Source organism: Pongo abelii, chromosome 20 (genome assembly GCF_028885655.2).
Source record: "Pongo abelii isolate AG06213 chromosome 20, NHGRI_mPonAbe1-v2.0_pri, whole genome shotgun sequence".
In the NCBI taxonomy this organism is placed as follows: domain Eukaryota; kingdom Metazoa; phylum Chordata; class Mammalia; order Primates; family Hominidae; genus Pongo; species Pongo abelii.
This window is the reverse complement of record NC_072005.2, coordinates 47485095-47501645: the sequence shown is the minus strand read 5'-3', so window position 1 is coordinate 47501645 and position 16551 is coordinate 47485095. Positions and strand designations below refer to the sequence as shown.

The 16551-nt window shown below is 50.6% G+C and overlaps 1 protein-coding gene across 3 annotated transcripts; it reads right to left on the bottom strand.

Moving 5' to 3' along the window:
- Positions 1-4823: 4823 nt before the first annotated feature.
- On the bottom strand, positions 4824-15597 carry CEACAM21 (CEA cell adhesion molecule 21). Of its 3 annotated transcripts, none has more exons than XM_002829273.4 (7): positions 15316-15597; positions 14081-14440; positions 12019-12294; positions 7240-7336; positions 6177-6229; positions 5801-5832; positions 4824-5204 (listed from the first exon to the last, which is right to left on the bottom strand). In XM_002829273.4, the coding sequence occupies exons 1-6, from the start codon at positions 15377-15379 to the stop codon at positions 5801-5803; spliced, it is 882 nt and encodes a 293-aa protein (XP_002829319.4). In that variant the 5' UTR covers positions 15380-15597; the 3' UTR covers positions 4824-5204. The 3 variants fall into 3 exon arrangements, with proteins under 3 accessions (XP_002829319.4, XP_009230915.4, XP_063575580.1); XM_009232640.4 differs by having other exon boundaries at positions 7240-7333; XM_063719510.1 differs by lacking the exons at positions 14081-14440; positions 15316-15597 and having other exon boundaries at positions 4830-5204; positions 7240-7333; positions 12019-12372.
- Between the last annotated feature and the right edge of the window lie 954 nt (positions 15598-16551).

The following is a 16551-nucleotide window of genomic DNA, read 5'->3' as shown; positions in this document are numbered from 1 at the left end:
AGACCATTCTGGTTTGTTTGTTTGTTTTTTTGAGATGGAGTCTCGCTCTGTCACCCAGGCTGGAGTTCAGTGGTGCGATCTCAGCTCACTGCAACCTTCACCTCCTGGGTTCAAGTGATTCTCCTGCCTCAACCTCCTGAGTATCTGGGATTACAGGTGCATGCCACCACACCCGGCTAATTTTTGTATTTTTAGTAGAGATGGGGTTTCACCATGTTGGTCAGGCTGGTCTCGAACTCCTGACCTTATGATCTGCCCCCCTCGGCCTCCCAAAGTGCTGAGATTATAGTCATGAGCCACTGCACCTGGCCAGACCATTGTGTTCTACTGAATCATGAATCATGTGTGGTGGGCACCTCTTACATCAATACATGTGGATTTTATCTTGTGTGTGTTATTGGCTCCCCTTTTTCTCATTGCATGGCTACACTCAATGCTTTGTCCACACCCCTGTTCCTGAGTTGGAATCTTGTGATGGAAAATGAAGTAACAGAGGCTAAAGATTTCTGAAGTAGAGTCAGGAGATTGCAAGACAATTGCACTTTCACCAGCAAGAGCTCAAACCACAGAATGTTCCAACAGATTTGGATAAACAGCTGAAGTCAGTATTCACCAGCCTTCAACATCTCAACTGGGAGAACCCTAAAATTAACTAAACACATAGAATGGAATGGACTTGTGATTTAGGATTCCTTTTCAGCCAATAAACTGCTTCTGAAAACAACTTTTTGTGGAAATTACCTGTAAAGAAAACCCTCTCCTGTGCTTGCCTTACAGAACACTAGTCTGGGCTGCCCTGATTCAGTGGACCCGAATTGCTATTACTTGTTTCCCAAACATATGGTATTTTCTGTGACCTTCATCTCAATCTTTTTTTTTTTTTAAGTTACTGGGCTGTTTCCCAGTTTTCATAATGACGAGACATTCTGCAGTGTTTCATACACATGTCTTTTCCCCATGTGGAGTATTGATCCAGGAGCTCATTCAGTCAACACGTGTTTATGAAGCATCCTGTGCCAGGCTGTGGGCTGGTCACTGTCTTCAGCAGAGAGAGGATAGGCACAGTCCTGCCTTTGCAGAGGTCACAGCTCAGGGAGGCTCTTAGAAGTGGGATACTGGTCGGAGCATGTGCACATTAAACATGATGAGGTCAAAGTTGCTGTAGGGACTAAACCACAGTCCCACCAAGATCGCATTGAGTTCCTGTGGTAGACCAGAGGTCAGGGCCCCTAAGATGCCCTGAGCAACTCCCTCTGCTCAGAAGTTTTGGTTCCGCAGGTGACACACCTGAGCACAGGTGACCCCTGCAGAACCTGTGATTACCACCCAAAGCCAAGAGTGAGTGGTGGGTGTTCTGGGAGGAACCGTCACCTCCATGGGCAGGGTTGGGGAAGACTGAGGGGAGCAGGTAGCTGATGACTTTGGCCAGAAGGCAGGGGGATGGGCAGGTGTGCACCCATAGGGAAGGGAAGAGAAGGGGGGGCATTGCAGGCAGCAACACAAAGGTTGGAACCTGCCTTCATGGACCAAGAACAGCAGGGAGGCCACCCAGGCTGCAGCTGGGGAGGGAAGACATGGGGAGCAGTGGGTCTTGGGGAGAAGCAGACTGTGATTGACCTTGGGGACTGGGCAGTGAGCACAGGTGTGTTATGTGTGTCTGTCCCCATCATAGATATGAGGAGGGGTGAGGCCACAGGTGGCACCTGGGTCGGTGGGATTTCATAGTGCCTGCTGTTCCCTAGAGCCTCTCCGTATAGAGGGTCAGAATAGATCTGAGGCTGTGGTCTGGGGGAAGGGGCTGGTGGTGCTTACTGTCTCTAGGGGTGGGAGGAGAGGGATGAGGATGCCCCTGAGCAGTGAAGCCTCAAGGTGTGTGGAGCCACAGTTGTCTCTCATTAGACATGTGCTTTGCATGAGGATGCCAGGGCCTGGTGATTATTACTGTTATCAAGTTTGCATGACAAGGACCCAGGTATCCAGGGATCCAGAGCACAGGGCCCCTGGTGAGGGGATGAGGCTCAGATGGGGCTGACCAGGTTCATGTGGTCAGAGTGGGAGGGACTGATGGAGAGACAGAGCCTCAACCCCTCCTGTCAGGAGCTGTGGCTATGTCCAGGAGAGATGACAAGGATGACCCAGGACATTGAGTGAGTCATTGAGACATTGAAGGTGAGGACAGGGCAAAGAGGACCCTGGTGACTGCTCAAATGTAGGATGTGAGGAAGGCTCTGACTCGTGCAAGTTACAGGACCTCCCCACCCCTAAGCCCACAGGTGACACTTACATTGGGCATCCTGAGTGCTGTGTGTGCCCAGCAGGGACATTGGATAGGCTGGACCTGAGTCCCTGTAAGGGCAGAGCTGGTCTGTAGGACCAGAGTCTTCTCTGTGGGTGTGATGTGGGCAGGAATTAGCAAGATGGGGGTGACAAGCCTTGGCTTGGAGGAGCTGGTAGAGGAGCCCATGGACTTGGTCAGCTCAGCATCTCAGGGGCTTAGCTGGGGCTAGATAAGCAGGAGGCTGTGCTCAGGGCATACTCCAGGCTAGGTGATGTGTGTGGTTCCAAGGTCAGGCACGAGGGTCAAAAATTAATCATGAAAAGTTCCCACCTTTTGTAGGCAGAGACAATGGCCTGAGTGTCAGGGTCAGGGAGACTTACCATGTGGCCAAAGCAGGCTCTCAGCCTCCCAGAGACCACACCCTGGGTGCAGCACTCAGCTCTGCCGGGCATGGCAATAGATGTGCCAAGAACCTCAACATCCAGACACGTGCAAAAATTTCACGATATATAAAATAGAGCAGATCAAGTTTCCCTGCAATAACGTTGCTCCTGGCTGTGTCTTTTTCTTGTAAACTAGACACGGATATCTTTCTAGCAGTCTGTTCTCATCCGCCACCTTCCTGCTGCAGCACCTGGGAATGAACATTCCTGATTTACTGTCCGTGGTGCTGACGACCAAGAACTATGGAAGAGAGTGTGATGTAGAATCTTCTAGTTACATCTGCTCTCTTTTCACTTTTAACAACAGAGCATCATTAACAACAAGAAGGTGGAGAGGTGTTCAGGATCATGAAGTGACTTCTGTCTTGCTCTCCCATAACCCTGAGGCTGCTGTAGACATTATTGCAGAAACTGACACCACAGTCAGGATGGCCTTGTCCAGGAGCCCATGTGCAGTTTGTAGTAAGCAAGGATGAGAAAATGGCCTTGAAAGGGGTGATGGACAGAACAGGGGCTTTTCAAAAATGTCCACATCATCACCCCCAGCATCCGTGAATCTGTCACATGATAAGAGACCTTACAGATTAAAGGAAGGATTATGAGTTCAGGAGATTATTGTAGTTTATCCAGATGGGTCCAACATAATCACAGAATTCCTTCCTTACAAATAAGAGAGGGAGGTGGGAGAGTCAGAGAAGGAGGAGGAGATGTGGGGACACATGCAGAAGACAGAGCGGTGTCAAGATGCTGCACTGCTGGCTTTGAAGATGGAGAAAGAGGACACAGCCAAGGATGCAGGAGGCCTCTAGCAGGTGGAAAAGGAGAGGAAACGAACTCTGCCCTGGAGCCTCCAGAAAGAACACAGCCATGTGGGCACCTTAGTTTAGGTTTCTATGTCACTAAGCTTGTGGGAATTTGTCACAGCATCAACAAGAACCTACAGAGGAGTCACCTTGTCTCATCTGACGATGTGTGCAGGTGGGATCCAGGGTCATTTACAGCTAAATCCTGATGTAAATATTGCAGGTTGTTTTTCCTACTTCCCATCTCATGGCCAACAACCCTGGACAATGGCAGAACACTCTTGGAAACCATGGCTTTGTGCTTTAGTTCAGGGAGCAGCTTGTTTGTGGGAAGGTGGCACCTGGTCCAAATGAACCTACATGAGATCGTTAGTCTCCCCAGGGCCCTCAGGGAAGGGCTGAGAACAGCTGGCCCAGATGTGTGGAGGAGCTGCAGGTGAGGCAGGGCTGGAGGGGCCTGTGGGGCCAGGTAGAGGGGCAGACAGGTTGTCCCATCGCCATGGGAGCCTGCATGAGCTTTAGGTTGGGGAGCCCTGCTCCTCTGACCTGGACGCTTCTGTGTGGAAAGGAGGCTTGCTCAGTGAGATCCACGCCAGGGCGTAAATTGGGAACTGATGGGAAATGAGGGGCTAGAGTCCTGGGTAGTGCCTGGGAGGACCTTGATCAAGGACTGAATTCTTGGTCTGTTCCCACCTTGGTTACTCTGACAGCCCCTCTCTGTGTCCCACAGGGATAAAGATCTCCTGAGCAGTGGCCATTGGGACAGAGGAGAACCTGGTGGCCAGAGCTAAGCATCCAGGATCCTGGATTTGGGGACAGGCAAGCTCATTTGTGGAGGACAGTGATAGATAGGGCCTCCAGGGCCTGGGTGAAGAGGGCAGGAGGGCTCAGGACACTGGAGGCTGTGTGGAGGTCACATCCACAATCTGTACCACCCATGGATGCTCCTGCATTGCTCACCTTTGTGTGGACATCAGATAGCCCCAACTTTTGCACTCCTGAGACAACTTGCGCATTCACAGAGGGACCCCAGGCTGGGGCTGTGCATGGCCTTGGTCCCTAGGGTAGTGTGAGGACAGCTGAGTGCTTGGCTGACTGGGCAGGGCTCCTGTGAATCCTGCCCTTTCCTGTGTAGGGTCCACCCCAGCCTGACTCCCAACCCCCTACTCCTGTCTCCCAGGGAAGAGAGACTGCAGTTGAGACAAGGTGGAGATATTTTTCCTGTGTGACCCAGGAGAGAATGGACAGGGAGTTTCAGGTGAGTTTCTGCTAAGTTCCCATGAGCAGAAAAAGAACCAATGAGAGGAAGGGTCCTCTTTATTCAGATCCTTTCCAGGTGACCCCGGGTGGGCCATAGGCCCATTCACTTTCCCTGCAAGCCCCCACTTCCTGTGGTGATGGGAAGTGTTTGTCCTGACCCACCCAGAGCCCAGGGCAGTCTGTGGAGGTCTCCAGATATTCAGCAGAGACCCCCATCCCTCCCTGTCCCCAGGCCTGTGTCTCCTCAGGACTCAGAGCTGGTTCTCTGGCTCAGGCTCCATGTCCTTCCCCATCCCCAGGGCTGGGGGCTTCAGGTACGCTCCATCAACCCACAGGAGCAGATCCCAGAGGAACCTAAGAAGCCACATCTGCTTTGTGGTCGATCCAGCAGTAAATGTTTGCGTCAGAGTATAGCAATTCCTGTAAAAACAGAGAAGAGGCCTTGACCCCTATGGCCTTCTCAGAACAGGGTCTGGCATCTGTCTCTGGGCCCACCCAGGGCTGCTCTGGGGCTGAACCTGGATGTGCTCAGGGGGTTCCTGCTCCCAGGCCCCTCCCTCCTCTGCTCGCCACCTCCTGTTATTTTCACTGCAGTTTCCTGAATTTCAAAGCTCAGCCAGATGCCAGTGGGGACAGATCCTGGGTCCCCCTGGGGCCCAAGGGACCAGAATATCTGTGGCCCACATTCACCTCATAGATGAGAGCAGCTGCCCTGGGGCTGGGTAGGGGAACCTGGGCAGGGGAGAGATGAGTGTCAGGGGACAAGGAAGGATTCCTGCTGTCCTTCCTCAGGTGATGGGTCTCCTCAGGTGATGGAGGGTCCCAGGGTGGGGTTAGCACAGGGAGTGGATGATCCCGGCCCTGAAAAGAGGCCCAGCTCCTGGCCAGGGCAGGTCTAACCTTATCCAAGTCATTCTGAGTAGGGTGGGTTTGTGCTGGGGATTGACAGTCCCCCTGCCCTGAGCCTGCACAGCTGGGGCCCCAGTGGAAATGGGATTGGGAACGGATAGTCTTACCTAGGAGATGGAGCTGTCAGAGGGTCCGTGGCCTGGGGACAGAGAAAAAAGTGTGCACGACAGTGTTAGGCTAGCTGGGCCCCTCCTGCGAGAGTGTGCGGGGGTCCTCAGTTCTTAGAGAACTGGGGAGAGGGAGCCTTTCTCAGGTCATTTTAGGGGTCAAGTGAGCAAGTGAGGTTGAGGAAGTGACCCATGACCCAGAGCCCAGAGGTTACGGCTGACCCGGCCAGTTGGGGTTTCCTGTGTGATGTTTTATGGGATCCTCTTTGCAGCCCCAGGGATAGGGTCAGAGGCCCCTGGGTGTAACTGGCAGGAGTGGACACCTTGGGGCTGGCTTAGCAGTTCCCAGCCACACCCAGACTGAAGGGACACTCACCGGGGGTGGAGGCTGGGGGCTGCTGCTCTCTGAAGTCACTCTGATCACTGGCCCTAGGAAAGGTCAGGGTTATTTGTGAAGGTGCAAGGTTAAAAGTAACAAATTGGAGTTAAAATAGGGGACCAGGAAAGGACCCTATTTCCAAGAGGGGTATGGAGACCTCCTTTCTTCATGGAGTTCTGTGGTAGGAGGGGCCCAGGTGAGGGGAGCTGAGGTAAGGCCTTACAAAGCCACATCTGTCCTGGCCAGAGGGGAAGGACTCTCAGGCAGATGCTGGGCCAGGAGAACATTGATCCAGTGACACAGGAAAGGGACTGAGGACCCAGGGAAGGAATCAGACCACCAAGGGTTGCCTGAGAGGAAGGGTCAAGGCCCCAGGGAGAAAGCAGGGCCAGGCACGTGTGCAGGACACTGAGGGGACTGCATGCATCTTGGATTCTCCTGGAACTCAGTGTCACCGCTGTGACCAGACACTCCACTCATGGCTGGAGATGCTGAAATGGGACAATGATCTTGTCTTCTCTTTCTGCCCTTTGGCAAGAGACATAAACGACATTCCAGGATATGTCATACTGGGGCCCCGGTTCTCCCTTCTCACAGCTCAGTGTCTGCAGTTACCATGTCAGCCAAGGGGGCGCTGATCCCACCCAGCCCGTCCAGGCTGTTCCACTCTCCACTATGTGACGATGCCCGGGATCCCCCCTCAGATCCCGAGCCTGCAAATGCCCTCTCACTGGGTGGATGGATTCAGTGAACAGGGGGAGGTACAAGGTATTGAGCACCGCCCCCTCCCCGGACAGCTGTGGCTTTGCTGTGCTAGGAAATTAGGACCATGCTCAGGGGCATGGCCTTAAGTGGACTGAATTCATAGAGGATGAAGCTGTTGAGGAAGCAGCCCAGGGTCAGCAGCTGGCAAGGAAGGAGCCATGGAATGAGAGGGAAGGATCCCTGGGGAGTCGGGAGGCTGGGGAGAGCCTGGCACTGAATACAGGACAGGGTCTCCTTCCTCCTCGCCTGGGGTCAGCGTGAAGGATGGGAGCAGAATGAGGAAAAGCTGTGGTACCTGCCAGTTTTTCGGAGGAGCAGGAAACACACCAGTGCAGCCACCAGAAGATTCCCAACCAGGACCCCGATCAGGATGCCTAGGGTGTTATCATCTGCTGAAAGAAGAAGGCAAAGGGGATGAGGTCCAAATCTGTTCCAGGGGGAAGCATGAGGGGCCTTGCAGGGCAGGGGCATGGTCAGGGAGGAAGGAAATGCCATGGAGCCTGAGTGTGGTCTGTTGTGCTGTCCTAATAGCTGGCTCCCTCGCTTTCCGTGGTTGCACCATTTTCTGTGTCTTATGCTTGAATTACTGGGATGCATCAACTCCTGCATTCTCCCACAGGAAGCCTGCACCTCATCCTGCTCCTGTGTTTTTTAGTCCCTCCTTCCTCTCACATCACTCCTCTTCCCCCTGTTTCTTTTTTTCCATCCCATGGCAGTCGTAGAGGGCAGGCCCTTGCTGTCAACTCAATGCTGATGAGCAGGGATGATGTTCATTGACTGTTTTCAGGGGTCTTCCACATGGAAGGCACAGTGGGAATCAGCCTACCTGCAGCTTGTCTTATCCTCCCATTGCCTTGAGGGAGAAGGGTGTGTGATATTGTGAAATACGTATTTGGTTTTCATCACCATTGATATGGTTTGGCTCTGTGTCCCCACCCAAATCTCACCTTGAATTGTAATAATCCCCACGTGTTATGGGAGGGACCTTGTGGGAGGTAATTGAATCATGAGGGTGAGTTTTTTCCATCCTGTTCTTGTGATTGTGAATAAGTCTCAGGAGATCAGATGGTTTCATAAAGGAAAGTTCCCCTACATATGCCCTCTTTCCTGCTGCCATGTAAGACATGCCTTTCACCTTCTATCATGATTGTGAGACCTCTCCAGCCATGTGGAATTGTGAGTCAATTAAACCTCTTTCTTTATACATTACCAAGTCTCAGGTATGTGTTCATTAGCAGTGTGAGAATGGACGAATACAGTAAATTGGTACCAGCTAGTGGAGTGCTGCTGTAAAGATACCTGAAAATGTGGAAATGACTTTGGAACTGGGTAACTGGCAGAGGGTGGAACAGTTTGGAGGGCTCAGAAGAAGACACAGGAAAAAAGTTAGAAACTTCCTAGAGACTTGTTGAATGGTTTTGATTAAAACACTGATAGTGATATGGACAATAAAGTCCAGGCTGAGGTGGTCTCAGACAGAGATGAGGAACTTGTTGGGAACTGGAGCAAAGGTGACTCTTGTTATACTCTAGAAAAGAGATTGGTGGTATTTTGCCCCTGCCCTAGAGATCTGCAGAACTTTGAACTTGAGGGAAATGATTTAGGGCAACTGGTGGAAAAAAAATTCTAAGCAGCAAAGTGTTCAAGATGTGACTTGGGTACTGTTAAAAACACTCAGTTTTATGTATTTACAAAGGTATGGTTTGGAACTGGAACTTCTGTTTAAAACGGAAGCAAAGCATAAAAGTTTGGAAAATTTGCAGCCTAATGATGCAATAGAAAAGATAAATCCATTTTCTGAGGAGAAATTCAAGCCAGCTGCAGAAATGTGCATAAACAATGAAGAGCAAAATGTTAATCCCCAAGACAATGGCAAAAATGTCTCCAGGCCATGTCAGAGACCTTCCTGGAAGCCCCTCCCATCACAGGACTGGAGGCCTAGGAGGAAAAAATGTTTCCTGGGCCAGGCCCAGGGCTCCCCTGCTCTGTGTGGCCTAGAGACTTGGTGCCCTGCATCCCAGCCACTCCAGCCATGGCTAAAGAGGGCCAAGGTACAGCTGGGGCCATGGCTTCAGAGGATGCAAGCCCCAAGCCTTGGCAGCTTCCATGTGGTGTTGAGCCTGCAGGTGCACAGAAGTCAAGAATTGAGGTTCGGGAACCTTCGCCTAGATTTCAGAGGATGTATGAAAATGCTTGGATGTCCAGGTGGAAGTTTGCTGCAGAAGCAGAGCCCTCATGGAGAACCTCTGCTAGGGAAGTGTGGAAGGGAAAGGTGGGGTTGGAACCCCGACACAGAGTCCCTACTGGGGCATTGCCTAATGGAGCTGTGAGAAGAAGGCCACAATCCTCCAGACCCCAGAATGGCAGATCCACCAACAGCTTGCACCATGCACCTAGAAAAGCTGCAGACTCTCAATGCCAGCCCATGAAAGCAGCCAGGAGTGGGGCTTTACTCTGCAAAGCCACAGGGGTGGAGCCCAAGGCTATGGGAGTCCAGCTCTTGCATCAGTGTGACCTGGATGTGAGACATGGAGTCAAAGGAGATCATTTCAGAGCATTAAGATGTGGCTGCCCTCCTGGATTTTGGGCTTGCATGGGGCCTGTAGCCCCTTTGTTTTGGCCAGTTTCTTCCATTTGGAATGGGTGTATTTACCCGGTGCCTGTACCCCCATTATATCTAGGAAGTAACTAAGCTTGCTTTTGATTTTACAGGCTCATAGGTGGAAGGGACTTGCCTTATCTCAGATGAAACTTTGGACTTGGACTTTTGGGTTAATGCTGGAATGAGTTAAGACTTTGGGGAACTGTTGGAAGGCATGATTAGTATTGAAATGTGAGGACATGAGATTTGGGAGGGGTCAGGTGGAATGACATGGTTTGGCTCTTCTTCACCCAAATATCACCTTGAATTGTAATAATCCCCATGTGTTGTGGGAAGGACCCAGTGGGAGGTAATTGAATCATGGGGGTGGATTCTTCCCATGCTGTTCTCATGATAGTGAATAAGTCTCACAAGATCTGATGGTTTTAGAAAGGGGAGTTCCCCTACACATGCCCTCTTGCCTGCCACCATCTAAGACATGGCTTTTGCCTTCTGCCAATATTGCAAGGCCTCCCCAGCTATGTGGAACTGTGAGTCAATTAAACCTCATTTTTTAAAAAATTACCCAGTCTCAGGTTTGTCTTTATTAGCAGCCGAGGCCAGCTTGGTCGGGGAAACCCTAACCCAGCAGCGCTAGAGGAATTAAAGACACACACACAGAAATATAGAGGTGTGAAGTGGGAAATCAGGGGTCTCACAGCCTTCAGAGCTGAGAGCCCCAAACAGAGATTTATCCACATATTTAATAACAGCAAACCAGTCACTAGCATTGTTTCTATAGATATTAAATTAACTAAAATTATCCCTTATGGGAAACCAAGGGATGGGCCGAATTAAAGGAATAGGTTGGGCTAGTTAACTGCAGCAGGAACATGCCCTTAAGATGCAGCTTGCTCATGCTATTGTTTGTGACTTAAGAATGCCTTTAAGTGGTTTTCCACCCTGGGCGGGACAGGTGTTCCTTGCCCTCATTCCTGTAAACCCATAACCTTCCAGCTTGGGCATTAGGGCCATTATGAACATGTTACAGTGCTGCAGAGATTTTGTTTATGGCCAGTTTTGGGGCCAGTTTATGGCCAGACTTTGGGGGGCTTGCTCCCAACAGACTAATACACTCATTTTCTGGTATGTGACTCTAAAGTCCTTAGAATCTCCAAAGTGATGTCTTTTTCAAGCTAATAATTGACTGATGACTGGCAGCCCCTAGGCAGCTTCAGAATGAGGCTGGTCACTGACCCAGGCAGGATTAGAGGGTTGGGACTTTCAGCCTCACCCCCAATCCCTGGGGAGGGATCTGGAGTTTGAATTAATCACCAATGACCAATGAATCTATTAATGGCCAATGATCGAATCAATTAATGGCCAATGATTAAATCAATCATATCTATGTCATGAACCCCAAAAGGACTGGGTTTGAAGAGCTGAACCCATGGAAGTTTCTGGAGTGTGGTGCATCTGGGGAGGGCATGGAAGCTCCACACCACTTCCCACATGCCATGCTCTGTGCATCTCTTCATCTGCATCCTTTATAAAGTCCTTTATTATAAACCGGTAAACCTAAGTATGCGTTTCCCTGAGTCCTGAGAGCTGTTTGAGCAAACTAATCCAACCCAAACAGGGAGTCATGGAAACCTGAATGTGAAGCCAGTCATAAGAAGCTCTGGAGGCCCAGACTTGTGACTGGTGGGAAGGTGGGGGCAATTTTGTGGGACTGAGCCCTCTGCTGATATCTCCAGGTAGATAGTGTCAGGATTTAATTGGAGGACACCTAGCTGATGTACAGTGCAGAACTGATTGGCTGCTGGGTGTGTGGGAGAAACCCCCCCCATCACATTTGGTCACAGAAGTGTGTCTGTGTTGGTGATTGTTATTGTGGAGTGAGAGCAGAGGAAAAACACAGTTTGAGTTTTTCCAAACAGGGTGGAATCCCATCTGCCAATTTAGAATCTGAAACTTATAGTTTCAGTACTTCAATTAACATTGAAGTACTTCAGTTAAGTACTTCAATTAAGATTACAGAACTGGTAAGTGAAAGTGATACAACAAAAATGTAACCAAAGTCTGCTCAACTTAACAGCTAATAACAACAAAGTTCATAAAAATAATACCAGTTGATATTGATAGCACTGATTGAGCCCTGGCTCTGTGCATGACCTTGTTAAGGGCTTTAATCGCATTAATCTCTGAATAAATATCCTCACAACCACCCTGAAATCCACGTGTTTGTAACAATTCTACAGATGAGGAAACTGAGGCCCAGGAGGTTGAGTGTCTTGCCCAAGATAAAATACCTGGTACCTATTGTAACCAGGATGATAACTGGATGAGTCTAATCCCTGAGTTCTTACCCACATTGCTCTCCAGGCTCTGAAGGAATCTCATCCTTCTCATTCCATGTATCATTTTACACCCCCCCCTCCCTCCTAGGAAAATATACAAGGAAAGGAGTGAGAGGGGCCGAGGGTCACTCACATTTTACAGTCAGCTTGAGGGGGTCACTCCTGTTGGAGCTGACTGGGTTGGAGACCTCACACTGATACTCCCCAGCATCCTCCTGCCTGATGGGGTCTATGGTGAGCACATGGTTAAACCAGGACAGCGCCATCCTCTTCGTGACCTGCAGACTCTGGTTATTGAAAATCCACTGGAAAGAGGTTCCAGTGTTATTTGTGCGGCAGGTCAGGACCACAGAGCCCTTCTCTGTGACTGTGGTGCTGCTGGCTTGGATGGAGGGCTGAGCCACTGACTCTGTGGATAGAGTGACCAACAGAAAGTGTCTTGGGGCCATGCTGCATCCTCAGAGATCTCAGAGTCAAATTTAGAACATTCCCCTGTGAATAAAGGAGAAAGATGAAAGACAGGGAGGAGCAGAGAGAACCAGAGACACCCATAGCAGCGAGCAGTGGGGACTACAGTGACCTCAGAGACCCCAGGGATCAGGAGGACCCAGCTGCCTCAGACCAGGACCAGGGAGTCCTGAAAACCCTCCCACAGATGAGCAGCCCCAGAGTCACATGAGATGCAATTCCTGGGGTGGCTTTAGGAGCAGGCAGTCAGAGAAATGGAACATGGGTCTCAGCCCCTAAGGGACAAGGAAGAGGTGTGGCCAGCTCCTCCTAGGATCCTACATTCAGGATCCAGTCTGTAAAGAGGTTATGATTATTCCTTTCTTTTTTCATTAATTCCCTCCCTCCTTCATCAGAGAACTACTGAGTGTGTGTCTCAGTTGGACCCTGCGCAGGTACAGGGTGTAATGGGGAGAGAAAGCTGAGTCCTTTCCTTCATCCTCCCGTGGGAGTGACATCAACAAATCAAGAAATTCATGATTTCACGTCCAGTGAAGGAAGGGATGTGGATCTGATGGGAGAGGCTTGGACAATCCTGGCATTGAGTCTGATAGTTGAGACAGGTGATTCCGTTCTAAGTAAAAACTGACTAATTCTCCATTTGCCCCTCATTCCTCAGACCAGAATCTCCCTCTCTGAGCTGAGGATGCCCAAGAAGAAAGGAGCTGAACCAACATCTGGTCCTGGGGTCCACAGATGCCCCACGGTGGTGGCCATGACCAGATTCTGGGCTGCAGACACACGGTGGTGTGACTTTGAGCACTCACAGCCTGTGTGATGCTGATGCAATTTCTCTTTAATAAAATGGGGTAAATGTAAATGGTCCCTGGCTTGCCATCCTCTCTGTAAATTAACATTAAAATATTTACAATTACCTGACCTAAAGCTTGGCACAGAATAGCTCCAAATAAACATCATCGATTATTATTTTACTCCAAAAAAAAGAGTTCTCTGGGCCTGATTCCTGGTGGAGAAGGAGTGGTCCAGAGTGTCTTTTCTCTGCTTTCCCTCCTTCTGAGGACTGTGCACTTCCCAGGACATCTTTTAAGTTTCCCATCCAGTTTAATGGCCTGGGAAGTTTGTTTGTCTGTCCTCTCCACTCTGACTCTCAGGTGAAAGATGAGGCTCTGCCCTTGCCCAGATGAGGCTCTGGGGGCTGAGCCCTGCCTGGTGACCAGCTCTAGGAACCACTGCCCTGGGACAGCTGGTAAATCCTTGCTCACAGTCAGCCCTGCCCAGGAAGCCACAACCCAGCCCTGGCACAGGCTCCCCAGGGTCATCTGGAGTCAGGATCTTGGGACAGGGGCCTGGGGCAGGGGCTTCAAGGGCTGAGCTTCTCTGGGAGGATCCTCAGGCCAGGCCCTGACTGAGTCGTATAAGATCTTTCTCAGGTCATGTCTATGAGGAGGAGGCCAAGGGGGGTTGGACAGAGACTGATCTTCCCCCGCTGCATCTCCCGCATCAGACTATCCTTCTTGCTATAGGGAATTTCCACGGAGTCCGGATAAGGGAAAGAAATTCTGACCTGTTATAGTTTGTCTCCCCTGGGTGTGTCCTGCACTAAATGCCCAAACCCCAACATGGGACGTAATGCAGAGGGGGATGCAGGCACAGCCCAGGCCTAACAATCCTGTGTGTGTGAAGCAGAACTGACCCCCAACACCCAGAGGCATGGAGGAATCACTCACCGTATACACGGAGATGGTGAGATGCCTGGTCAATCTGAGAATTTCTGTATGTGACTTGTAGGGTGTAGTATCCCGTGTCCTCCAGGGTGACGTTCTGGAAATGCAGATCTCCACTGGGTGATATTGTCTCTCGACCGCTGTATGCAGGCCCTGGAGTCCTAACGTGAGTGCCTATTACATATGCTGCGATCAGCTGGTTGGGCTCCACTGTTTTCCCTTTGTACCAGCCATAGCTGTAAAGATTCTCGGGCAGATAAACCACAGAGAGATGAACATTCTCCCCTTCAGCAACTTCGAAGGGCACTGATACAATAAAGAGCCTGGCAGTGATGGGCGCGTTCCAGAAGGTTAAAAGTGAGGCTAGGAAGGGGAGAGAATATCAGTCAATATTTGGACCTATGCATTGGTATGGAAAGATGGAGTCCTGGGTGCAGGTCTCTTCACCCCTCAGCCTTAGAGGGTGTGTGTGTGTGTGTGTGTGTGTGTGTGTCCTACTGGGTCAAAGTCAGCAGCATGACCCTCATTCCTTCAGTACCTCTGACCTTGGAGTTTCCTTGTGTGGAACCCTCTTTCCCAGGGGTCTGCATGGTTCCCTCCCCACTGCCTTCAGTTCCTACTCACACAAGGGAATCCCTGGGAGACTTCTTCCCTGAAGTCTCCTCTAGAGACCCTGGGTCTTCCCTTTCTGACCTTTCCCAGCTCTGTTCCCTCCAGGGCTCTTGTCAGAACCTGACCTCGCATTCTAGATCTCTTTGGGTGTCTGTCTTCCCCCCATGAGATTGTGAGCTCTGTGAGGGCAGGGACTTGTGTGATGTTGGTTGCACCCCAGTGCCTGGGACAGGCTGCAGACTCCTGTGGATGAGTTCATGAGCGCTCCCAGGGCCTTCCATATCCTGGGGTTTATTTGCTAATGTCTGAGGTTGGCGGATGAAGACAGAGTTTCATGACCTGGTGGTGTTTTTATTTAAATTGTCACTGTGATATAGTTTTACTATCATTTTCAAAATGTAGTGGCCACTGACAATGAACTTGAAAACATGGACCAACTGAGATTGTTTTGCCCCTTGGCAATTCCAGTTCACTTAGATTTTTTGGTTCTCCTTCTTAGATTTTCTCTCCCCTGAGTCTCTAACAAAAGCCCTCTGTCTCCTCTCAGAGCCCCATCCTCCCCAGGAGACCCCAGCCAGTCTCTGTGCTCCCTCCTCCCACCCACTCCCAGGGAGTCCTCCCCTCACCTGTGAGCAGGAGCCCCTGCCAGGGGATGCATTCTCTGTGGGGACGAGCTGAGGGGGGCCCCATGGTCTCTGCTGCCTGCTCTGTCCTCCTCTATGGAGAGGAGCTTGGGCTCCAGGAACGCTCTAGACAGGGCTACTGTGACTGTTGGCTCTGTTGTCCTCCCTTCCTCTATGCTGAGCTTCCTCTCAGGCAGGAGCACTTCCCGTTTATGGGCAAGGGCGGGGCTCTGCCCACAATGTCTCTCTGTCCCCCTCCTTTCAGTGCTGCCTCCCTTGTCCTTCCTTTTTGCCTATATTTGGTTCCCCAGACAAAGCTTTGAGAAGCAACGCTAATGGGGTCCCCATAACAGGATGACCCACTCTCCCCAGTACTGACCTCTGCTGTGTTCTGGCCTTGGTTCTGTCACAGCAGGTAGATTATTTCCCTTTGTGACACAGAAAATCAGCTGGGCCCTGGGTCTCCTCATGCTCTCCAGTGCTCCAGGAAGGCAGAATGATGCCCAGCAGGAAGGTGACAGAGGTGGCTCTGGGGGCTAGAAAGGGGCTCACTGGGTGATGGCTGGGAAGGACCCACCTGCTATCTTCAGTGTCACCAGCCTGGCCTCTGACCCAGGGGCAGAGACCCAGGCCTGGGGTCTCGGGAGGATCCCCAGCTCCTAGGTGTGGAGGGAGGTGTCCTGTGTGTCCTGGAAAGAGAGGACTGTGATGGAAGGAGGTGGGAGGCTCTGGGCTCTGCTGTCCTTGGGGAAGGCTTCAGGGGGACCCTCTCCATGTCTGGGGTCTGTGCCCCCAGCTTAACTCTCATTCTCTTTGCAAATACATATATTTTGTGGATCTGCAGTTGCCTGAACTGTCTCATTTCCCTAAATCTTTGTGTCCCTTTGTACAGAAGGTCATGAAGGGTGTGTACATGAGTATGAGGACTATCTGATCAGGGCAAGTGTTTCTTTCCCAAAGATCTCTTTAGATATGGTATAACACATAAGATAAATGTGCTGAATTAGCAATTTTAAGTGTAGAATTAAATGATACTAATTCTATTCATAATGTTGTACAAGCATCACCATAATTTTTTTACCAGAAAATCTTCATTATACCAAATGGAAACTTCATACTTTTAATCAATAACTCCCCACTTCCCCCTGCCCCCACCCACTGGTAGCCTCTGATACTATCAATCTCTGTGAATTTGCCTAGTTTACATGTCTCATATAATAACGAATTATATACGTGTAT